Source organism: Aspergillus oryzae, chromosome 2, assembly GCF_000184455.2.
Source record: "Aspergillus oryzae RIB40 DNA, chromosome 2".
Lineage (NCBI taxonomy): Eukaryota > Fungi > Ascomycota > Eurotiomycetes > Eurotiales > Aspergillaceae > Aspergillus > Aspergillus oryzae.
In genome coordinates this window covers 6,092,385-6,117,406 of record NC_036436.1, presented here as the reverse complement: position 1 = coordinate 6,117,406, position 25,022 = coordinate 6,092,385, and the positions used below count along the sequence as shown (strand labels likewise).

Sequence of the window (25,022 nt, the reverse complement as noted above, 5' to 3'; positions counted from 1 at the left end):
CTTCGTCTTAATTTCGCTAGTTTTAGTTATCCCCGTTAGCGTGCCTGGCCTCGTTGGTGCTGAGTGGCTGTGTTTTAGCATGTATCCTGCCCGTGCTGCATCCATGGACATCATTAAGCTCATTTGGGGTAAAGTCCAGATCCATTTAGTGCGCCACTGGAGCCGCTGCGCACGACGCTATTGGTAGCGTGCCTCTTTGACTGGGTCGACGCAATTCCCACAGTGCCGGGGGGTCTGGGGTAAGCCTCGGCTCCAGGGTTACATTGAGAGCCAAGTATGGACCCCGACGCATGTGTCTTGGTCGCTAGGGGACGATAAGACTCTACGAACAGATCCCTAGCTGACGACTGCTCTATTTAGTTCACAGTTGGCCGGGTGTTATTGGCCACAGGATTTCCTCGGAATTCTCGACCTCATCACCGCATGTGATGTGTGATGCCCTACTCCAGCATTACGTCTCTTATCTGGGTGTAAATTGGTCATTGCCTCTTCTCATTCTCCATTCCCCAGTCTCCGCACGAGCCGGGTCAGATCTCCCGTCTCTGAATCCGCGCGGACCAGGATTATCTCCGCCCTCAAATACCACTTTTCGTCATCCTTCCGTGCGGGCGATTGTGCTGGCCCAGTTCCACGGGCCATTGAATCGCCATAATGACCAGCTACCACGAAGACAGTGCTGTTGGTGACATCCCCAAAATGCGTACAGTAGATCTGGAGGGCACGTTAGAAAAGGAATATTGGAAATCGCGCCCAACGTCCCCGATCCGATCTCTTCCTACGCGGGCCGCTCAGTGGTGTGTTGATCACCTCCGGCCGGCATTCCTGACCGGAATTGGTGGCCACAACAGCCACCAGAGCAGGCGTACCGCTTACCTAGACGGACTTCGAGGCTTTGCAGCCTTTCTGGTCTACTGGGGTCATCATGAGCTGTGGGCTCACGATGGCATCGGGGCTGAGATGATTTTTGAGAATGCCTATGGCTACCAGAAGAAACATTACTTCGTTGCCTTCCCCGGCGTGCGCCTCTTCTTTTCGGGTGGTCACTTCGCCGTGAGCGTCTTTTTCGTGCTGTCAGGTTATGTGCTGTCGGCCAAACCACTCTCGTTGATCAGAGCTGGCGACTATCTTCAACTAGGTGATAACCTGGCCTCTGCCTTATTCCGGCGCTGGTTACGACTGCATATCCCCGTCATTTGCACCACCTTCGTGTATATGACATATCTACACCTGTTTCGCATCCACGCAACTCCCGAGATCAAATCAACTTACGGGGAGGAGCTATGGAATTGGTATGTCGAGCTGAAAAACTTCAGCTTCGTCTTTCGCACTGGTGGCGAGCCCTGGTTCACCTATAATTTCCATTCGTGGTCTATCCCCGTCGAGTTCCGCGGGTCTATCGTCATCTACACGGCTCTCCAGGCATTTTCGAAATGTCGACCCAATGCACGACTATTGTGCGAACTCGGATTGATCTTCTACTTCATGTACATCGCTGACGGCTGGTTCTGCGCGCTCTTCATGTCTGGTATGCTGCTCTGTGACCTGGATCTCCGTGCCGCCAGGGACGAGCTTCCCGACGTGTTCATGATGCTGGAGCCGTTCAAAGAGGGAATTTTTTATGCAATGTTGTTTATCAGCATGTACCTGGGTGGTGTACCATCCCGGACTTGGGAGGAACAATTCCTACGAGAGTCTCCGGGGTGGTACTATCTATCCTACCTGAAGCCCCAGGCGGTCTTTGATTTCAAATGGTTCTATCTATTCTGGGCCGCGACCTTCCTGGTGGCCTCAATTTCGCGGATCCACTGGCTGAAAAGCTTCTTTGAAACCCCTTTCAACCAGTATCTTGGCCGCATCTCGTTCGCATTCTATTTGGTCCACGGACCCGTCCTCTGGGTATTGGGGGATCGCCTTTATGCCGCGGTGGGTTGGGTTCGGGACTCGCATGAGACGACCTGTCCTGGGTGGATTAATCGCTTCCCTCTGCCCAAAGTCGGCCCACTTGGACTGGAATTGAACTTCTTTGCTCCCCACTTTCTTTTGCTGCCGGTGACGCTTTGGCTCGCGGAGATTGTGACCAAATTCGTCGATGAACCCAGCGTCCGGTTTGCACAGTGGTGCTATCGGAAGACGCTGGCTCCCGCAAACCAATCATAGTATAATTCTTGCATATATATAGAAACAAACTTTGATATTTTCTTCGTGATTCAAGAGTTTTCTTCGTAGTGCCAGCGATCGGTATCTTTCTTCCTGCTTGGCTTCCCTTGTGATCAATTTGTTATCGCTCGGAAGACGATCAGTTAGCAGTCGTAAAGGATCCACCACGGACCAATTTCCGCTTCCGATACAAGTGGGAGAGGGGAATCAAATTAAAAATAAAAATAAAAATAAAATAACCACGCCGGCAGGAATTTCATTAATTAAACTAGGACTTGCGTATACCCACAGCTATCACATGTATTTCTAGTTTTCTCCTTCTAATGCAGTGGATCCTCCCAATACCCCAGACGGGGGATGTTCAGTGGTTGGAACCCCGGGGAAAGGAAGCTCGACCAAATCTTAAAAGACGCCACTAAGTGGAACTAACAACCATGGTTACATGACGAGTTGGCCCCAGACCCTGGACACTGGAGAGGAGAAAACACGGCTGAGATTGAAAAGGATGGCATGAAAAAAAATAGCGCACGCGGGAGAAAAAAAGTATCCAAACCTGCATCGTGCCCTAATTTGCCTCCCAACGCGGTTGGTGTCTTCCTGTTAGCTCCAAGGAACCCTCGTACAATAGGCTGATGTTTGCTCGACTATCGGAGTTGAATTTCCTGCTACCCCTCTTTCGTTAGTCATGCTGGCGAAAGGGTTGAAGCGCATCGTCCCCGTGGTTGGCGTGGTGCTGGTCCTCGTTGTGTTAGGGCTTCAATTGTACCATCGCAACTATCTCAATCGCAATAGTAGTCTTCCTTTCGGTCATTCCTTTCCAAAGCCGGATCCAAGCTTAAGTCCGGATGCTAGCGGACAACCCTGGGGTCAGCAATATGAACAACAACAATATGGGGACCAACACACGGGTCTCGATGCATCTTCGGACCCCAAGATAGACATGTCCATGACCCATACGGAGCTGTACTCTGTATCGACACCGGACAAGAAGTTGTTCAAAATCGACTTTAGTGGCCGACAGGCCATTAATCCTAGTATTATCCCCCATCCCGAGCAGCCGAATACATGGATCATCACGGCGCAACTGCACAAGCCTGCCGACAAACGCAAGAGCTCGGTCTGGTTCGCCGAACTGGTGTGCGACGCCGTCTTCCGGGATGGCGGACGAACCCTAGGCTGTGTTGAGCCTCCCTTGATTCTTCCCATCGCCGCGACGGTCGGCGACAGTAACAACTGCTTGGGCGATCTGTCGTATTTCACGCTCAACATTGGACCTCACGATGCGCGTGTATTTTATGGGCCCGAGGCACCGTATGCTGTCTACGGGTCCAACTCCCAATTCACCTGCTTCGGACAATGGATCCATGACTTCCGACCACTGGTCGACTGGAAGGGGGACATGGATATCTTGTCCGATCATGGGTTCCGCCAGGCCACCGAGTTGCAACGTCCGCTTCCCTACGGGGCCGTCGAGAAGAACTGGTTTCTCTTCTGGGACGCTGCAGGACAAGCGTATGTCCATTACGATGTAGCTCCCAACCGAGTCTTCGCGCGACTGGAACTTGACGGCTCAGTCGGTCCAGACTTGGCACCCCTTGCGGCTGCGATCGACCGGCAATGTTTACAGCGACACCTTCCGGCCTTGAAGGACGCGGAGTTGGAGTCGATTCACCAAGCGACCAACTCTCTGACTATCACCCTATGCCAGCGATCGGATCCGCTGTGCCAGGCGACCGATCTCAATACGTTCATCCTCACCATCTTTCAACACAAGAGTTTCTATGCATTCCATAGCGTGTACGAGCCATATGTCATGCTTTTCCGCCGGTCGGCTCCCTTCGATGTCCATGGCATATCGACCAAGCCCCTCTGGATCTCAGGTCGTGGCACGTCTGGTCATGGAAAGAAACCAAAGGCGCTGACTGCGGGAGAGTCAGAGGCCTGGGATCACACGGAGATGTTATACGTGACTTCCATCAGCTGGAAAGCACAGGGCAACAAGTATCATGGCTACTTGGACGATGTGATGTTCATCGCCTTTGGTCGCGAGGATGAAGATACGGCTGGAATTGATATTGTCGCTGGTGATTTAATGAAGGATATAGGGCTTTGCGGGATGTTGTGATTTTTTCGATTCCCCTTCAGTTTTCCTTGTTTGATTTCCCCTTTCTTGATCTCCTTGTATGTATCTCTAATTCTTTTACCTTTTCCTTCTTTTTCTTTTGTTCAACATCTCGGTGATTGATTGATTGGATGTTATATCTTGCAATCACCTCAACACTACAGAGTTCACACCTTTTCACATTATCTTACATACTTCCCCTCAACCCACTATACCACCCTTCCACAAGAGCAAGCGATTATCCGACATCAATATAAACTTAAGTTCGATCAGCATACCCACATAATAGAGTCACGATCGTCAGATTGACATGAAGATCACTATCGGATGATAACCTTAGTAGACGGATGAAGAGCCGACCTTCTGGAATGAGCTTATCTAGCTAGCATGGCTACAACTAGTGGGAAGGTTCGCGGCGTTGCAATCCTTGTCGTAGGTGACATCGTGGTAGACCTGGTGTTTTGCCGCGGGCCGAGAGTGAAGCTTTTATATATCTCGGCTTAGTGGTATACGGGTGGGAGATCCGAGGGAAGTAAGGTACCAGGATGGGTTTTGTTATGTTTTATTATTCCCGGAAATGACATTCTAGATATTTATATGATGTTACAATGAAGATGAGGAGAAATATACTGGCAACTGTGATTGTTTGCTGGATGTATGATAACTGAAGAGAAATTCACCTGACATCTCGGGGATCCGAGACGCTAACCCCGTTTAGGTCAGCCGAGGGACCTCGGAATTTCTGCACCAGACGCGGGGGAGGCCAGGGAATATATAAAGTCAGAAGAAGCGAGACGATAATTCGAACCTGTAGAATGTAGATATAACAAGCACAAGATCAAATCATAGCAAATCTCCCCAGAATTCTGGCGTGGTGGTCATCAGTGTCGCCTGTATTGCGAATCGTGATGTAGCATGCCATGCCAATGTCGGATATTGACCTCCACAATAGCTATCGGGTACAAATAGTGCCCCGCAATTCACCACTACAATACCGATAGGAGTCTACCGATACGATAGGATGTGTTCCTGCTCTACTTCTGTCGAGTAGGCGATTTCCCTCACTGACCAGTAATCGAGGTCTTAGACTAAAGGATCACAACTGGCGGTATTTGAAGGTCCGAGACCAGCGCAGTGGGTGGTTGGCTTGGATAATACTCGGCATATATGATCTACGGTTGATAACATATATGCCAAGAGCTGAAATATCCCCCACTTCGCGCACTGATCGATCTATCCGCTGAGATACTACAGAGTATGATAGGGTGTAAAAAGATTGTGTGGATTCATGTGGATGTGGTTGTATGTCATATCCCTTTAACGGATCTTGCCAGCTGTATACAAAACATAATAGGTCCACAAGTTCCACTCATGATCTTTAAGCGAACCTCTCTACTAGGGGTCTCTCGCACCCTATCGCAGTACAACCTGGTAACCGCAGATGTTTTGATTGGATATAGCAGTGATATTGACTGAGCTGAAATGAGTAAGTTTGGTATGTACATACAGGAGCTGAAAATATGACGCGAGCAACTGCCGATCTCACTTCCTACTATCGGTATAAGTATCTACTGTTCTTCCTGTCTCCGAATCTTCTTTAACCATACCTTGCAAACCTTGACACATCTCTCCAAAATGCCTGTATGTTATGAAGTAACACGATAATCGTTGACTTCACAGTTTAGTGCTGACATGGCTTGATTAGGTAATCGTTTACGTTGCAGACCGTGAAATGTTTCGCGACGATGACTCCATTTTCCACGAGTAAGTTGATCTATGATGTCTGGGACCTTGGTAAGGGCTCTTTTATCAATATTATACTATAGGATCCTTGCAAGCCATGGCATCCAGAAAGGAGATTACGAGGTTGAGTTGTATGCGACTTTTCCAATGCTAATCTTTGATGAGTAAGTATTGACCTTTAGATAAAGGAGAGGGTGAAATTAGGGAAAATCAGCAGTTCCAATAATAATCGAACTAACTGATCGATTAGATTGAGCGATGATGTTATTAGCGAACTTGAGACAATAGAAGTAGTGCAAATCGAGCGGGTAGATTAGATACGCATCTGAATATAATATCAATCTTCCCTTTTAATTCGCGTGCTATGAGTTATGGTATGAGCGAAAACTCACTAGAGCTATTATAATGTTTAGTGGTGGCTTGTTTAGGCTCATAAATCCATCAACAGGTGTCCCAAAGGTGGGGTCGGTTAGTGCAGTCGGATATAGACACTAGTCTTCTGTATAGGCAAGCAACGTTATATTCTCATCTATAACGTGGCTCTATATCGACGCCAAAGTCCTCTGGTCGGCGGATAATATCACACTACTTACTGATTTTAGTCTACTGGAGTGACCTAGTCCAAGCTGTTGATGCATAGACAAAGAGTTAGGGTTAGGTAGCCAGACTGGGGCCGTGACATGTTTGCAGTATCTTAAAGGCAGCCATTTTTCGTGTACCTGAATATTTCGAGGCATTTATACTTCTCACTTTCATTGAAAAAATAGTTTGCCCGATACATTGGATCTACTATTGGATCACATCAACGCGTCGGGTCACGTGTTGTAAACAAAGGACAGTCGCTTAGTAAGCGCTTGCAGTCTCTGTCACGAATTCCCTTCTATTTAAATGAGATATGGATGCAATGCAACGAAAGAGACTTGCCAAGAAAGTTCATCCTGTATTTGAAGTTAGGGCCAGTGGATCTGATCCTAGACGAAAGACATTATCCCTTTCTACACCATCTACACATTCTTTCCACCGGCCGTGCCGGTACTCCGCACTATAAAGTTTTCACGTAAAATCTCGTTGATCTGAATATGTTCAGATTATGGTCATCTATATACAAAGGATTATATTAAGATAGACAGTAACGTCCAGAGAGCTGGACTATGTATACATTCACGGTAGTAATCATAACAAACACCACACAGTTAAGCATGGCCCTTAAGGCTTTGACAGCTGTTCTTTCCGGAAGAAGAGGATGTAACCGGCACTGTAATCATCACACGTTAGCGATCGTTGTATATAACAAAGTTCATAAGATGTGAATAACTTACCAGACCAACAACTGACAAAACAGAGCAACCCAGAACCAGGCATTCGCAACCGCACTCCCACCAAAGGTAGGATCAGGCGAAACCGGCCCTGGGCCCACATTATTAGGGGCGAAGGCTCTCGCGCAGATCGTAGCGATAGAACCAAGGACTTGAGAACAAACAAGACAGAAAAGCATGTGCATGCGAGTCAGGGTTTGCAAGAGGATGATACCGAAGCCGAGACCCTGGATCGAGTCCAGCACGCCGAGCCAGAGCCAGACACTTCGGGAGACGAGCGCGCCGCCGGTATATCCTCCTGTCACCCAAGGGAGGTAGTAGCCAATGCCAGACACACCCCACCAGATTTGTGCCCAGCGGGGAGCTCCGAGGCCACAGGCGAACACGGGGAGGAACCAGCTGTGTGATTTGAAGTAGCGACTGACGACGAATAGGAAGCCTGCCCATACGAAGCCGTAGAAAACAACACAGAGGATGACGATTTGCCAGTGATGTGCGTGGTGGGATGTCCAGAGGACTGCAAAGAGACACAGTTAGTTTGGTCTGATATGATGGAAACCGTTATACAGGGGTCAACTTACACTGCCAGTTGCGGCCGTAGGGGGCGCTGAGGAAGAAGTTCTGAAGGATGACCGCGACAAAGTTCCAGAGGACGATCTTACGACGGAACACGGATTTGTAGAAGGAAGCGACCTTGCCAGGGGTTTGACGGTAATAGTTGGGCAGGCCGAATGTCAAGAGCAAACCAATTCCGAAAAGGGCCGCGGCAATGGGGTAACAGATGGCACTGTGAAAGTATTAGTTAGCTAGTGAAATTAACCAAAGAGATCAATATAACCTACCTAATCTTCCAAGAATTGGAGATATTGTTTGTAGGAGTCAAGAGACCCTCACTTTGTGCCTGTGACAGGGTTGAACCCCAGTACCAGAGAGCAATAACATAGGCGGACTGGATACCCTGAATGAGACATGCACGGAAGATCCATGTTTCCACAGGTGCACCACCTTCATCACCGAAGTTTAGCGCGAAGAAGAAAGAACCACTAGACGAGGCCGCGGCGTAGAACCCACTACCGACATTTTGAATCCATCCCCGAGTGAAAGAGTTGCTCTCAAAATGGGCGGATCCAATGAAGATGAAGGCGATACCGTACAAGAACCATGGCGCAGACAGACAGACGACGGATTTGAAGTAGCGGAACACAAGCCACCAGAGAATAGACGTGATCAAATACGTGGTTGCAATTCCGTACAGTTTCTCGGCAGTTTGACCGACTTCGCCCGTGAGCAATGTGATCTGGTACGAGTTGGCAGCAATGATTTGGCCTAAAGCGAGGAACAAGGAGTAGATAGGCCAGTCACCGATGCGAATCTGCATCCACTTCTTGAGACCGGTGGGAGGGACATAGTCCTTTCCGAGGAGGAACTCGTCGTCTTCACTGTCATTGGAGTGAGGGCCATCGCTACCACTCATACGGGAGCCGTTATCATCGTAGAACGAGCCGATAGGGGAAGCGCCGTGCTTATCACGATAGACTGAGGGAGTTGGCGATTTAGTGCGACCAAGTCTAGCGTCACGGAACTTGTCGAACCATTCCTTTTCACTCTTGATCAAGTATTCTTCGATACACAGTTGCGACTCCGAGTTCGATCCATTGAGTTCATCAAGCTTCTTATCAAAGATCTTGTAATACTCGCCGGTGCTATCAGTGAAGAACGGATCAACCTTTTGCAGCTTGAAGTCCTTCTTGCCACCGACAACGGAGTCAAGTGAGAGAACGGATGCGCTACTGAGACGACTGCCGGGATCGAGGAGCCTAGGGGGAGGAAGGAGACTCTGGGAAGCGGCTGGGGGTGTTCCGGGACTCGAAGGAGGCTGGACATTTCTCGGATGCAACGAGTCTTGGCTGTAGCGTCTACCACCTGGACTCAACGGCATGCGCACACCAGCCTGTTGCTGGGCGGCCTGTAACCTACGGCCTTCTTCGACTTGGGCAGGTGTAAGAGTATACTCGTCATCCGCGTAATGGTTGACAATGTCGTCGTCACTGCTTTCTTCCTCAACATCAGTAATGGCGCCACCGTGAGCTTCCTGGGTGTCTTCGTGTTCTGGGATGCTGTCACGCTGGCGAGCGCGACCACGACGGCTCTGATGACCAGGTCCAGAGCGAACACCAAGGGAAAGCTGTCGCTGAAGTCCTGATTTCGGCTTCTCCGTGCCGCTAGGGCTGGGATCTCTGCTGTAGCTGGTCTTTGGCTGGGTAACGTATTCACTTAGACGGTTGAGGTTCGAGTAGCTGCTTTCCCTAGAATGAGCAAGAGGAGTTTGCATTCCTGGGGTCCCGAGAGGGCTCGCAGGTTGAGTCATAAGGCCACTAGGAGTAGTCGTTCCAGTCGGAGTGAACGGACGACCGTTGTGCTTGACCAATTCCTTGTTGTGTACTTGGATTGCGGTGGTTTGCAGGATTTCCAAGTCCTCGACCCATTGGGCGACGGGGAATCGCTGTTTAGCAGAACGGGCACGCATCATGGCTCTGGTCTCTTGTTTCGAGTTAAGTGCGGCGTCGATGGCAAGCTTGAACTGGTACAGAAGATGAGATGTCGCAGTAGATTCGACGTTATACCACCATCCAGGCATCTGACCGAGACCACCGACACGGGCACCGATACCCAAGGCTCCCTTACGGCCGAACTCGACTGCGACTAGACCAAAGGGCTCGTCACGAGAAGGAATAAGCGCGAATTCAGCACCAGAGAAGATATAAGGCGGAAGAGCGGTGAATTCAGGTCTCGAGAACACACGTCCAGGGTAAACCTTCATCATGTGGTCCAACTTCAGGGCAGCGAATTTACCATAAAGATCGATAACAGGTCCAACACAGATTACCTGCACGTTAGGGCGAGCTTCAAGAACAGCTGGCATCACATCGGCGATTAAATCGACACCTTTCTGCATGGACCAACGACCAACGAACACCATTAGATCAGCGTCAGGGTTGACATCAAGACCAGCCCATTCCTGAGCCTGGCGTTTGAGGTCTGCCCTGCCGGCCTCATAGTCGGGATCCACATGGACCTCGTCAGCGTTACCAATAGCCTTTTCCTTACTCCATTCTCCCACATCCGAAGGATCAGGGTTAGGCAAGTTGCCGACCTTCCTCAAACCCCAGAAGATGGGATAACGGGCGTAGGACCGCTTTCCGTACTTCTTGGACACACCGACGGCACCGAAACCCTGCTGGTGAACACGAAGATAACTAGCACCTGAGTGCAGCAAGTTGAAAACCTCACCGAACTGCACATAACGTCTGACAATATCAATATCTAGGTTAAAGACGGAGCACACCTCCTCCTTTTCTTTCTGTGTACGCATTGGCCAGAGACCCTGGAATTCAGCGTTGTGAAGGGAAAGACAAGCCGGTACTGTATCGGGAAGAAGGTAGAGCGGAGCTAGAGAACCGTGATAATCGTTGATATGGTACAGGTCAATCGGGAACCGCTTGCAGGCCTCAGCGATACACTGATTCCAGGCAGAGTAGTAGATAGCACTGTTGAGGTCATCCATACGGGCTGGATAGGGTTCGGACTTCGATTGCTGGCGGAACACAGGGGCGTCTAGTAGAACGTAGGTGATATTGTTCAAGACATGGTACTGGACCTGAACCTCATAAGAGTTGCCAAGAATCGTGACATTCATGGGCTCAGCGGGTTTATCCACTGGGTATTCGACTCCCCCGACACAGGGAACAACCCAGATCAGGTCCTGATGTCCGAGAGTTTTCCCCATAAGCTGGGCCATGACACCAAGACCACCAATCTTGATCTTAATCTGCCAATCCTCGATATCATACTCCATTGTCGCGATAAGAACCATGCGTCGCTTGCCAGAAGCAGCGCCGCCAATAGCGGTGTTGGTCTGCAGGAAACCGGACTTGTTGGCCAGACGCATCAAGGGGTTCATCCTTTCCTCATCACCACCACGATTCCTCTTGAACTTTCTCCGCAAGGCCAACGGGATCAATGTGGCTTTTTCACTCACACCGATTTGGTTGAACTTGACCTTATAGAAAGACTTCATGAAAATGTAGACGCATGCTGCACCGGTGATGACAGGGATGATCCAGAAGAGCACGAACATGGCGATCTGCGTGTTCTGGTGCCCAACAGGGAAGAGCTGGAACTTCATGGTCGCATCGTTGATGTAGATATTCCAAGCCAGATATGGCTTAGGCGGATGCTCGGTGATGTTAATCAAGGTTGCAGAGAGAGAGGAGGGTGGCATTCGATCCAGAACGGAATCATTATCGGCATCACCCAGCACCCAGCTTTGATCAGGCTTTCCATCCGGATTCATGCCCCAGATGTTCAGCTGGGCTTGAGCCGGCCACTCCGCCGTGAAGTGATATTTCCAGAGTCCGTCTTTGGAGTCCTGCCTCACCACGTTATCAAGACCACCGTCATATCCGTACTGATTGTAAGGGCCGTTGAAGAAGATATGGGGGAAGCGGCGTGGCACATTCGAATGCACTCCAGCATCGCCCTCCTGAACGTAATCGCTGCTACCGGTCCATTTGCTCCAGTACTCGACCCGCACATGGTGTCCCTTCCATCTCTGTTTCTTGGTTCCAGACCATTCTAACTCCGTGATAGTGTCATTACCACCTGTGTAATCCTTCCACTCGGAGAAAGTGGTGCCCCAATTGGTGGAATAACGCCACTTATCAGCACCAGCTGCGTGGTGCTGGATGAATAGGGTGCCATTCGATTCCTCGTGGAGCAAACTAGTCGAATAGTTGGCCGATGTAAAGACCATGGGGTTATCGATTTGTCCGATACGGAAGAGGAAGTGGTCGACCGCGTTTGTTGTCGCGTTTCCATTAGTACTGCTAGCGTTCTTAACCGTGACTCGGTGGATGCCGTTATACACTCCCGTCAGGTTGGCAGCCCACATGAAGACGCTAGGAAGCTGCCCAGTCCAGGAGGTGTTGCTTGCTGGAATTCCCTTGCAGTCTACAGTCTTCTCATCCAGCGTCGGGACCTTTTTAGATTCCGTAGATGAGCTGATGGAAATCGCTTTGGTCACAGAATCGCAGTCCATCTCTTCGGAGAAATAGAGCTCAATCTTCACGCTTTCATCCAGATTGGGAGCCACCGTGGAGCGAACAGGGACGTCATGGCCGGGAGTGAATTGGGTGATCATTGGACGAGGCTTAGTGAAACGTGCACTGGGGACGTAGGCGCGGAACTCATAGGCGTCCAATGTCATGTTGGCCAGGCAGCCATTGAGCTCGGTAGATCCGTTCAGTCCAAGCTTGACGGGGCCATCAATCAAGGTGTGCTCGTCATAGGGATAGAACAGATTTCGAACTTTGGTGCCGGTGGCGAAGGGCGAGATTAGTGCAGTCTCGTTGTCCTTGCAGTTGAACTTGAAGTCAATTGTACGGTTGGTGTTGTGGTAGACGAGCCACACCGGTTGATTCTTCGCGTCGGAGCCTAGGTCCTGCACATCGGCATTGACATCACGTAGGATAGACCACAAACCCGTTTCTGTAGCGGTACCGTTGGAACCCGGATAGAAGACCTCCTCGGTCAGGTTCGAGAGTTTCTGGACGGAGTAGCCATCATTCAGAACAGGGAAGTCTTCGCGCAGCTGGTACATGTGCTTGATAATGTTGCGCACCGGGTGGGCCGGATCACGATGATCGTACGCAGCAGTTGGGTCATGGCAACCCTCACGACCGGCCTGAATAGGCCACTGGTAATACTGTGAGGAATCCAAGGAAAAGCAACCGTGGTCTCTCCACGCAGTCGCGGGGGACATTGCTTGACGGCCATAGATATAGTTAGATGCCGTCGCATCCAAGATATAGAATGCCTGTTCCTCGCCCCAAAGGAGGAGGGGAATACCCGGAAGAAGTAAGGTAGTGATATACAGCCCAAGCAACTGTCTTTCCACACCCTTTTCGACTGTCGGCCAGCGGAAAACATCCTGGTTGGTCGCGCCGAACATATGGCGGGGATCAAACTTGCCTGTGTTAGGGTTGATGAAGTCGTTCGACTGCAACATCAGATTCCACGCATCGACCCAATCCACAGGTACATCGTAACCGGCGGCCAAGTTACCGTCCATACCCAAGAACCGAGTCAGGGCACGATATGTCGAATAGTGGAAGGCCGCACCGTCGATCGCCTCATGTCCAGCTTCACGCAGGAAGTATTGCGACTCGGACTCGTTGGTCATTTTCATGGCCTTCTCCGCCGTCTCAGGATACTGGTTCGGCTGTCTACCTCGGCCCAAATAGATGGAACCAAAAGTGTTACCACCAGTAATTTCACCGGAGATGAAGAAATTCTCCTTGCCAACGGCACGGGCGCATTCGCGATAAGCCATCGACATATCTCCTAGCGCATCCACGGTCGACTGAGTAGCCTTATCATAACGGAAACCGTCGATATCCAACTGGTAAATAATCATACAGGAATGACGAATCAACCGCTCCCGGACCGAGGGGTGCCATTCTCGCAGACGATCTTGGACGGAGGCGAATTTTGCTAGCTGACGTTGCCAATCAGGGAACACGCCGAAAGCCTCAATATCACCATATTGATCAAAGTCGCTGTCATAACAACCAACAAGGCCTTCAGTCATAGACTGTTGAACTGGATAACCGTCCTCGTACCAGAAACGGGGGTAGTCGCATGTCTGGTTATAGTCGTTTCCTATATCGAAATCCACATAGCGACGATTGCTCTTCCAAAGTGCTTTATGCTCCTTAACCGAAAACGGGGTGGTATCATTCAGATGGCCCTCGAAGCCGATGAGATCACCCATCCTGAATACAAGCGTTAACAATCATCTCATATGTACCGTGGATGCGGCGAGACTTACGTAGCAATCGTGTTATCGAAGATGACATACATCCCGCGCTTATGAATCTCGTCGATAGCATTACGCCATGTCGCAATGTCACCGAAATGTTGATCGAGCAGTGTCGTATCGAGAGCGGAATAACCATCAGAGCCCCATGGCTGGTTCATCAAGATGGTTCCTGCGAGATAGATGGCCTAAGAATTCTCAGTATGGCATGCCACGTAATTAACCTGAACGAATGACGAACCTTGATACCCATTCCCTGAAGATAATCCAAAGTATCCACTAGACCAGCCACATCTCCACCATGGCGCATTTGTGTCGAGGAGATATCGTGCTCGAAGAGGGTTCCATTGATGTTGTCGTTCGTAGGGTCTCCGTTGACAAAGCGGTCCATGAACAGAGTATAGACGGGAAATCGCCAATTGTCGGGAGAAGGGAAGTATTTCCCCTTGTGGTCCGGCCATTCTCCCCAATATTGAGCCGGGTTGGTCGCGGATTTGTTTTCGTTAAGGTTGTATGCGGAGAGAGATTCTTCGTAAGGCCAGGCTTTTACTGTTGTTGCGAAAAGCGCCAGCACCGCACTGGAGAAAGCCCACTTCATAATGGGTGATGGGTCGGGCACGCCCGGTAGTCAAGTTGGCGACAAACCAAAAGATGCAAGCAATAATCGGTAATCCGCTATCATGCAATCATATATGCGCAATCCTATGTCCCACAGATAGCTACCAGTCACAAAGACTCTGTATTTGCCAGGCGTTCACTCACTGCTCGGTCAATGATGTCGGGTATACTGATAACGAGCGATAGACATCAGATAACGAGCAGGTCGGCTTTCAACGAATGGACTCTATTGTGGAGGAGAGGGTAAAAACAAGAAAACAAACAAAATACAGTCGGGCAAAAATGGTACAAAGCTTGAGGAGAGAGAGAAAGAGGGAGAAAGGGAAATCAAGAGGACAACCTAATGATTAGCAAATTGTCTTGAGGCTCAGCATAAAAGGCTGGCAGGATTCGTGAACATTAGCGATAGTGGATCAAATGTAACAAAGACGTCTCGTGTCTGCTAATAATAAACAGGGCTCAGATGTGAGGGCCACACTCTATTGCTGAAAGTGCCAGCTCACTTGAGACTATTGTCCCCTATCAGCTAAAGCGACGAGTTGGTGAGCTTTAGTGGCCACACGGTTTTACTCTAGCTTCTCCGGATCTCGTTCCCATCCGTCCTTTTTTTACTTCTTTGAGTTTTACTTTTCTTTTTTTTTTTCGCCGCTGACAGAGTCGAGCTCATGCTTGGCCCGCGGTTTGGGTGACGTCTGGCTGAGTCCGAAGGCGAAAAAACTTTGTTGGATGCCCCAGCAGAAAACAACGAATTGATACATTCTCGTATAGACTGGGAACCGTTAGGTTTACTCCCGGTCCGGGACATGAGTGGAGCCCAACGGGGCAGTCATATTTTTTTTGAAATACTATGGATTATTTCCAGCCAATTGAGACACCTATTCAGCCACTCCCATTTCGATCCAGTAAATCACCCATCTGTTCGCCGCCTGTCTCGCTGGTCCCTCCGACTGGATCCTTTTGGAGTTTGTACATCCAGATCGCCATAAGCTCTCAGACGAACTGTCGTGTCCCATGGTGAGAGGCTCACCTCTCTCGCCATATCTGAACCTCAAGAGGTCAGATCTCGTATTGACGCCCCCATTGTAATTAACCGAAGTAACTGATAAGATACGATACGGTGGCTTGCATGACATCTGAAATGGTGAGACTTAATTGGCTTGCCTAAGACCAACGCTGCATGATATGTCTTACTGTAATAATCCTCTGTTTCTTTCTTTTTTGTTGTAGTCCCGTCGTCTACACATACCGTACCTTCCGGACAGCACCGTAGCACCGATTTAGATAAGAGCGAGGCACCCCGATTGGCCGGGGATGGATTGGGAGCTAAATTCTGCGCCATGCAGACGGTGGTGGCTCTCGGTTGGTACCTGGATCCATAGAGCCTGCCCTATTTTCATCCATCGGGTGAAACCCGACGTGTGAATGGCGAAGGAATATTTGATTTCCGGATAATTTTTTTATTATTAAATCCGAACAGGAAAAGGCAGGCCGAGGAAGTGACAATATCGAGACAGAGTGGAAATTCCAGAACACTGTCACGGTGGGTCCTTAACCTGGTCCATTTTTATTCTTGGGCTACAGTTTACCCTTTTTGGGAATTAGGGTTGTTGACTTTTCGGACATGAAGTCACTGACTTGCTTCAGATCCACGGCTAGAGTATCGGGATGTCGCCAATCCGGTTTCAATATCTCAGACTCTCGGTGGGTCTTGGCCAATGATATACGATGCTCAAGATTTCTTAGCCCGTATTTTTCGGGTTCCCGTGGGTCCTTAGTTCGACCTCCGGTGTCTGACCGAGAGACAATTGGGAAGGGGTCTGATCGAGCCAGAGGAAAGAAAGAAAAGAAAAGTAGAAAAATGAAAGAGAAACACGGAAAGTGTATAAATTATTGGAATTATGTCTTACATATTGTCCAATGATCTTGATCATCATGATTCATAGGGCTATATATATATACCCCCATCCCGTAATAGCCGAAGCTGATCTCTTTTATTTTATTTTATTTTATATTTTTTTTAATAAGACCACACTGAATATGATCTCAGATGGTTGTCCCAGTATGGAATCCTCCCTATTCCATATCGTATCGAATAATTCGTATTATTGAGTTCGTTATCGGGCCAGTTTAGATTGGATGTCCAATCCAAACACGGACCGTAGATCCTTTGAGAAAGAAACGAGGGAAAAAGTCAAAACTGAAAGAAAAGAATCAAGCTAGCCTTTCCAGCATAAGCCCTGTTCATAGCAAGCTTGAGTTTGATTGCCTAGCCTAGAATGGGTGATTTTACTCGAATTTAATACCCATCGGCTCCACTCGGTTGGTATCCCCCTAATTGGTGCATGGGTCAAGACATTCCCATCCACCATGAACGCTACTCAGTCAAGTGCAGGAATCCCACGACTCTGCCCAGAATTGGTTTGGGTACGGAGTAGTTCTGGCCGGTCTTATTGAGGTTACCACCGTCAGTGGGCAAGTTTTGCTAATCTAAAAACCCAACGCTGTCCTCGCCGCTGAACTGGGCACTGGATTTTTTGTTTCTTTTTTTAGCCGGTGACTAATGAAGAAAACAGCTGCCCTGATCGTGGTCCCATTCACTTCCCCAGCATGCAACGTGCGATCAGTACCCATAATTATCTCAGGTTATATGCGAAGTGCCAGCACTGTGTGAACTGGCCACCCACTCGGGAGACTTCCCTGGGCAGGCATAGGTCGTGGCCTGACTGTCTCACTTGCTGAACAGATCCCCCATGTACGTCCATGGGAAACGCCAGGCACTATTGCCATTCTATTGGCGATTTCGATGATCAATTACCCAGGAGGGGTGTCTCAAACACCATGTTCCACAAACATTGTCTCGGGTTATCGGCCCTTCCCGAGTATTCCCAGCTTCTTGTCGCCTTTGTACCTGGCAGTAGCTTTATTTTTCAGCTCGTAGGGCAGGGCGAGAGGGGCTTACTAGGCATTTTAAGACCACAGAATGCCGAGGTGACCACAATTAATCCCAGGGGTAATTAACGTTCTGTCCTAATACGGCAAACCTGATGTGACGGTTGCACTCGAGGGGTAGAGGTCAGCTTTCACGAGTAGCTCTGCATTAACTTAGCTACCAGTCCATGAATCAAGCATGAAACAGAGGGGCCATGTCTTCTTCTAAGCATTTCCCTTCACGCTTGCCAGTCCATGATATAAAAAAAATCGGACTAGGCATGTGACCGGATATAAACGGAAGTTCGCTTGGCTCTCCATAGCCGAACGCCTTGGAAGGAAAAAAGAGGGGTTATCCAGGGGGCATCGGAAGAGCATCACGGTGACCCTAAAAATGAGTAAAATGATCAATTCCTTCGAAATTCCAGTCCACCAAGCAGGAGAGCGATCATGGTTAGAAATATACAGGACCGATGGAGTAGCTAGAGGAACTATTGTCCATTCTCTCCATCTATTGCGGGTATGGACGTGTTGCATGTATATACTCCGTACACCAAGCAGACTTAGGGCACGCCGGCGCTCTTTTGCAGCTGCGCTCTAGATCCACCTTTCTTCAATCAATTTCTCGAGTGCAACCTTCCCCAGGAACCTTATTTGTTATTCTATTCTTCCTTCTTTCCCCCTTCTTTTCCCGTCCTTCTCTTTCTCCTGGGATGGTTCGTTCCTTTCTAACAATCGTTCTTGCTGTCGTTCCTTATTCATTCCCTCGTTCTGTCGATCATTAAGACCTGACCACTGTCATTCTTTACATTTGTATATTGTTTCACTCGTCACTCCTTTATTTTTTGTTTAATTGATTACTTTGGACGCGTCATTCCTTCCTTCCATTCGTGGTGTTCCATTGTCAAGTATCAGCCACTTCTCCCGTTCGAACCCCACAAAACGCGTATACGAACGGTTTCAGGTGCGCCATCTAAGCTTAACCGACAGAGCATAGAGACGATCTCCACAAAGATCGACCGTCAGCTCATCACTCTATGAACTGGGGTTACACGAGTTAAGGATCCACCGGAAATTACTCCCGCGACCATGGTTTCGTCGTCATCCCTGGGGCGATTTGCCGTCTTGGTGACCAGTCTCGTAGGATCAGCCGTGGCTGCAACCACAGCAGAATGGAAGTCAAGATCGGTCTATCAAACCATGACAGATCGATTCGCGCGGACCGACGGCTCAACGACCGCCCCGTGCAACACCACTCAGGGCCTGTACTGCGGTGGTACCTGGCGAGGTACCATTGACAAGCTCGACTACATCCAGGGCATGGGGTTCGATGCTGTCATGATCTCCCCGATTGTAGAGAACATCGAGGGCCGCGTGTCCTATGGAGAGGCTTACCATGGCTATTGGCCCCTGGATCTGTATTCACTCAACTCGCATTTCGGTACCCACCAGGATCTGCTCGACCTGAGTGAGGCTCTCCACTCTCGTGGTATGTACTTGATGATGGATACGGTCATCAACAACATGGCATATATGACCAACGGCAAAGACCCAGCCAAGAATATTGATTATTCGGTCTTCACTCCTTTCAACGACTCCAGTTACTTTCACCCGTACTGTAAGATTACTGACTGGAACAATTACACCAACGCCCAGCTTTGTCAAACCGGAGACGACAAGGTAGCGTTGCCCGATTTGTTCACGGAACATGAGGACGTACAACAGATACTGGAAAAATGGGCCAAGGAAATCATCTCGACCTACTCGATCGATGGCCTGCGTATTGATGCTGCGAAGCATGTGAATCCCGGTTTTTTGAAGAATTTTGGCGACGCTATCGGCGCCTTCATGACCGGAGAAGTTCTTCAGCAGGAAGTCGACACCATTTGCAAATACCAGAATAACTACATCGGCAGTGTCCCCAACTATCCTATATACTACTCTGTCCTCAAAGCCTTCACCTTGGGCAATACTACCGACTTGGCCAATCAGGTGGAAATCATGAAGAATTCTTGCGACGATGTGACTGCCCTCGCTTCGTTCTCAGAAAACCACGATGTCGCCCGATTCGCTAGTATGACTGATGATATGGCGGTATGTACCGACGCCAGCACAATCAAGCGAAAATCTTCATAACTAACGTGAATGGACACAGCTTGCTAAGAATGTTTTAACCTTCACCATCCTCTACGATGGCGTTCCCATGATCTATCAAGGCCAAGAGCAGCATTTGGACGGACCGGGTACGCCTGACAACCGTGAAGCCATTTGGCTCACCAAATACAACACCGACGCCGAGCTATACAAGTTGATCGCGAAACTAAATACCATCCGTAAGCACGCCTACAAGCTCGATCCGAACTACGTCAGTCTCCAAACATATCCCATCTTCCGGGGTGGTAGCGAATTGGGCTTCCGCAAAGGCGTCGAGGGCCGACAGGTGGTGATGCTCTTGTCTACTCAGGGCAGCAACAGCAGCGCATACAACCTCACTTTGCCGGTGAGCTTCAACGGGGGCGTGCAGGTTATGGATGTTCTCAATTGCGTGAACTATACGGTCAACCCCCAGAGCGAACTGATTGTTCCCATGGACAAGGGCGAACCGAGAGTCTTCTTCCCCACGTCTCTCATGCCGGGCAGTGGTCTTTGCGGTTACACCACTGCGAACGTTTCGTTCGTTGAGCTGAAGACCAAGGGCGCGGCGGCGGCGATGTCTCTCGGTGCCAAGACCACCAGCAGCGCCGCTCACGGTGTCTTGCTTTCCGTTCTCTTGTCTAGTCTTGTTGCGGTATTGTTGTAGTCTGCTTGGGGCAATAATATATCTGGGTCTGTGGAGGTGTATTGATGATCTTACTCTCGTTCTTCTGTATATATTCTTTCTTCTTGCACGCTTCCGACCGTACGATATCCAGATACCACATTTATCTTCTCATGGGTGACTTAATGCTGTTGTTATGCTTTATCTCTTAATGTTTACTATTGAAGTGTATGTGTACGGCAGAATATATATGAATGGTTTGTTACTACGGTCTTTTTTTTTTTTTTTTCTTCTTCACAGCTGCATATGTTTATAGAAATTTGGTACTGTCTGTAACTTAGCCGAGTTATATATTTATTCACGTGAGACATCCAATAACGTTAAAAAGAATATTAAAATCTCTACATATACTACACCTATAAAGAAAATTTCAAGATATCTCTGGAAATAATATTTTACCTATAAAATCTACCCAAAAAAAAAGAGTATACAATAGATGGTTATAACGCAAGGTCAACCAAGTCAGCTTTACCAGAGGTTCGGTGTTGTGTCGGGAGAACTTCCGACTTAGGGTTAGGAAAAGAAAAATGAAGGACGAAGGGAAAAAGCGCGATAAGAAAAAGCACAAAAAAAAAAAAAATAAAATAAATAAATAAATAAATAAAAATGGAAGGAAAAAGAACAAAAAAAAAGCAAGACAGCAGTGAGACAAACAACAGCAATTGAAACCCAGTGGCGCCGGTAAAAATAGTAAACAGACCCACTCAACGATAGGCCACGACTCCACTAGACTAATCTCTGCCCAACAGTCCTTACATATGACATGGCTGACGATCTCATACTAATCTATATACGACTCGGCGCTTTCACAGCATTGATTTCTGAATTTAGCACTCGGTTGTGATCTGGAGACACCCTATTGTCGGATATCAGCATGGTGTCCTTTTTCTCCCGCTGTTTTCCGAAGAGGAGAAAGGGACAGCAGCAACAGCAGCAATGGAAGGAGATTGAGGGTTAGCTCCCCCACTATATACTTCATATGATTGTTTACGTATTCTAATGCGCTTTGTATACAAGCAGAAGCAGCTAGGGATCTGGAATCACGCCCATCGTGGAATGCTCCCGATAACACTCTGCTTCTAGAAGCATTTGAATGGCACGTACCAGACGATACATGTCACTGGCGACGACTGCAACATGCTCTCCCGGGGTTGAAAGAGATCGGGATCGATAATATCTGGATTCCCCCAGGCTGCAAAGCCATGAACTCCTCCGGCAATGGTTACGATATATATGACCTGTATGATCTAGGCGAGTTCGATCAGAAAGGATCACGAACCACCAAATGGGGCTCTCGGAGGGAGCTCGAAGACCTCGTGGAAGAAGCAAAGTCGCTGGGCGTTGGCGTTTACTGGGATGCGGTGCTCAATCATAAAGCCGGGGCGGATTATCCCGAACGGTTCCAGGCTGTTAAAGTAGATCCTAATCGTATGACCTTTCATTTTCATTTTCTTCCATCTTCTCTCTAGTCTCGGATCATTTGTTGATTCAAGGTTCTTGTTCTCATAGGACGCAATGTCGAGATATCCAAGCCCACTGAAATTGAGGGTTGGGTCGGGTTCGACTTCGCTGGCCGCGGCGACCAGTACAGCTCGATGAAATATAATTGGCAACATTTCAATGGTGTGGACTGGGACGAATCGCGCAGAGAAAATGCCATCTTCAAGATTCATGCGCCAGGCAAGGATTGGGCACAGGATGTGGGCAAGGACAATGGCAATTACGATTATTTGATGTTCGCAAATCTGGACTACTCTAATCCAGAGGTTCGGGAAGATGTTCTCAATTGGGGTACCTGGATAACGAATGAACTGTCTCTGAGTGGCATGCGATTGGACGCCGCCAAGCATTTTTCTGCTGGCTTCCAGAAGGAGTTTATCGAGCATGTCCGCAAGACGGCTAACAAGGATCTATTTGTCATTGGCGAATACTGGTCGGGAAACTTGAAGGATCTTTTGGGGTATCTCCAGCAGTTGGATCATTCGGTGACGGCGGTCGATGTGCCTCTCGTTGTGAATCTGTGTAGGACATCATACACGAAGGGAGGCGATCTTCGTAAGATATTCAAGGGTACTTTGGTGCAGAGCAAACCCGAGAATGCTTTGGTGAGTGATTGTAGAAGATGTGGCAAGAACTGTTATACTGACAATAATCTCCTATAGACATTTGTTTCGAACCATGACACAGTAAGTGGACATTGCATCCCTTCTATGATGGATTGTACTAACAACATTAAGGTACCCGGACAAATGCTTGAAGTGAGTATTCTACTTTCGCCCTACACCGTACTGATCAACTAATGAATCGAAGAACCCAGTTGCACAATACTTCAAACCGCTAGCATATGCCTTGGTGCTCCTCCGTAAAGATGGACATCCATGTGTGTTCTACGGAGACCTCTATGGGACTCTAGGAGACAAGCCATTGAAGCGAGCCTGCAAGGGCAAACTTCCGATCCTCACGCGGGCTCGAAAGCTGTATGCTTACGGGGAACAGCAGGATTATTTTGACCAAGCCAACTGTATAGGTGAGTACTTACATTTCCTTTTACTCTTCTTTTTGTCTTTCTTTGCTGTTCTATGATTGTAATTGAAATTTCGACCATAAATATGCTATACGTATCTTCAAACTATGCATCTAACCAAGAAACAGGATTTGTACGTTACGGAAACGCGCGCCATCCATCCGGAATGGCCTGCATTATGAGCAACGGCGCGGCAGCAGAAAAGCGCATGTACGTCGGACCGAAGCACGCCAACGAGCAGTGGACAGATATCATGCAGAGCCACGAGAGCGTTGTTACCATCGATGCGTCGGGGTATGGGGTATTCCCCGTGAATGGCATGAGTGTCAGCGTCTGGGTCAATTCAGCGGCACCTGACCGAGACATCCTCCACCAACCATTGTAAGTGATAAACCCTTTTTTTATTATTCTTTTCTTTTTTTCCCTTCATTTCCAGTGACTAACGGCAACTGACTCAGTGATGACAAAATCTATGAATAATAATCCACCTAGCGAACAATCTCTTGATTGTATAATACTTAGAAACTCCCTAATTTAGTTAATGGTAGTGCTCCTTCTCGTGACAATAATGTCAGCAAGCTCACGTCAATAAAATCCAAATTACTATAAGACATTTCATCCAGCAAACAAGATCCATATCCAATCAGTTATCAGATTAATCAATACGACCAAGTCATGGCCACGCTAAAAATACTCGGATTAATCTATGGAGTCTCGGTGGACCGGAGACGGATTGCTTCCCAAAGCGGTCATTTAAGGGCTTTTCCTGTCCAGTGACGGCAGTAGTTCGGCAAAACCGAACAAGAAATTCGATAGTCTCCATTGACTCCGTCAAAAGCACTAAGACCCACTAGTGTTCCAAAGTACAATCAGAGACAACAAAAAAGAAAACAAAAAAAAAAAAAAAAAAAAAAAAAAAAGAAAAAGAAAAAAAGAAAAAGAATTGCATGACCCGTATTTACCATACGGCCGGAGATCGGTTACTGGACGCTATGTGGGCCCTCTTTTTTTTTGTCTCTGACCTTTCTCTCTCTCTCTCTTTTTGCGATCAGACTTCTCCAAAATGGATTATGGAAACACTATTGAGACATTGGTCTTACTTGCTCGGCTTTCTTTTTGGGTAATAGAAATGTGCCTTTGACTATTCTATTAGACGAGTCACTTGTCTCGGATTGGACTTGCCGTCGGTTATATCGGTTTTTTTTATTGAATAATCCGGTTCCCCTACGTCATTGACTATCTGAGTAATTTTGACGGATCACTCAATCGCCTCGGTCGACTACGGGAAATGTCATGATCAAGCAAGGGTCCAGGACTGGGGTCGCTGTAGTGGGGACTTAGGGTTCAAATCGTTACCCATCCTATCAGCCATCGCCGTTGTGGCTGACATTAATGCACAAGGGTATTGTTTGCTCGGCGATGTAGCCCTGCTTCTTATCCTTCCCATTCTAATAGAACAAAACGCGTAGGTAGATACTCGTCGTATATTGATAGAGAGCCCAAATAGCCCAGTGGCGATAAAATGACAACTGTGCAGTGAAAGACCCACAGAGAACGGTAGATCAACAGTCAATCCGGCAGTTCGCCGAGAAGATGATCAGCAGAAGCTTGGGAAAAGCGTGGCTACAGAGTACCTTTTTTTCTCCATGGTGATTTTTTATGTACCCTTGCATTTCACTATTGGTAAAAGGATTGACAGAGGTAGGCAGCATTCTATAGACAAAATGCTATTAATCAAAGTGAATAAAAATGTACATATTCTATATTTCCGTTCCCCATCAATCACCCCCCAACGGCCATTACATCATGTATCGAAGTAACCCTAGCATTCCGAATTTATTCGTGTGTACTGTATGACCCGCGTTCGCGTTCCTTCACATCGTCCTGATCCGGTCGGATCTTGCTGTCGGCTGGTTCAC

General features: G+C 48.3%; 5 protein-coding genes across 5 annotated transcripts; 4 read left to right on the top strand and 1 right to left on the bottom strand.

The window, feature by feature from the left end:
- Window positions 1–696: 696 nt before the first annotated feature.
- AO090003001502 (acyltransferase family protein) lies at window positions 697–2,157 on the top strand (the record flags this gene model as incomplete). The annotated part of the gene is made up of 1 exon (XM_001820493.3): window positions 697–2,157. One exon carries the CDS (start codon window positions 697–699, stop codon window positions 2,155–2,157), a length of 1,461 nt encoding a protein of 486 aa, XP_001820545.3.
- Window positions 2,158–2,842: 685 nt separating this feature from the next.
- AO090003001501 (uncharacterized protein) lies at window positions 2,843–4,282 on the top strand (the record flags this gene model as incomplete). The annotated part of the gene is made up of 1 exon (XM_001820492.1): window positions 2,843–4,282. One exon carries the CDS (start codon window positions 2,843–2,845, stop codon window positions 4,280–4,282), a length of 1,440 nt encoding a protein of 479 aa, XP_001820544.1.
- Window positions 4,283–7,228: 2,946 nt separating this feature from the next.
- ags1 (alpha-1,3-glucan synthase Ags1) lies at window positions 7,229–14,813 on the bottom strand (the record flags this gene model as incomplete). The annotated part of the gene is made up of 6 exons (XM_023235348.1): window positions 7,229–7,277; window positions 7,342–7,855; window positions 7,920–8,125; window positions 8,181–14,171; window positions 14,228–14,403; window positions 14,457–14,813. The coding sequence occupies 6 exons, from the start codon at window positions 14,811–14,813 to the stop codon at window positions 7,229–7,231; spliced, it is 7,293 nt and encodes a 2,430-aa protein (XP_023090375.1).
- A 4,037-nt stretch (window positions 14,814–18,850) lies between these two features.
- Window positions 18,851–20,561, top strand: AO090003001498 (alpha-amylase; the record flags this gene model as incomplete). Its single annotated transcript, XM_001820490.1, has 2 exons — window positions 18,851–19,855; window positions 19,917–20,561. 2 exons carry the CDS (start codon window positions 18,851–18,853, stop codon window positions 20,559–20,561), a joined length of 1,650 nt encoding a protein of 549 aa, XP_001820542.1.
- A 781-nt stretch (window positions 20,562–21,342) lies between these two features.
- On the top strand, window positions 21,343–23,929 carry AO090003001497 (uncharacterized protein; the record flags this gene model as incomplete). The annotated part of the gene is made up of 6 exons (XM_023235347.1): window positions 21,343–21,416; window positions 21,610–22,007; window positions 22,089–22,684; window positions 22,890–23,106; window positions 23,232–23,484; window positions 23,878–23,929. 6 exons carry the CDS (start codon window positions 21,343–21,345, stop codon window positions 23,927–23,929), a joined length of 1,590 nt encoding a protein of 529 aa, XP_023090374.1.
- Window positions 23,930–25,022: the final 1,093 nt, after the last annotated feature.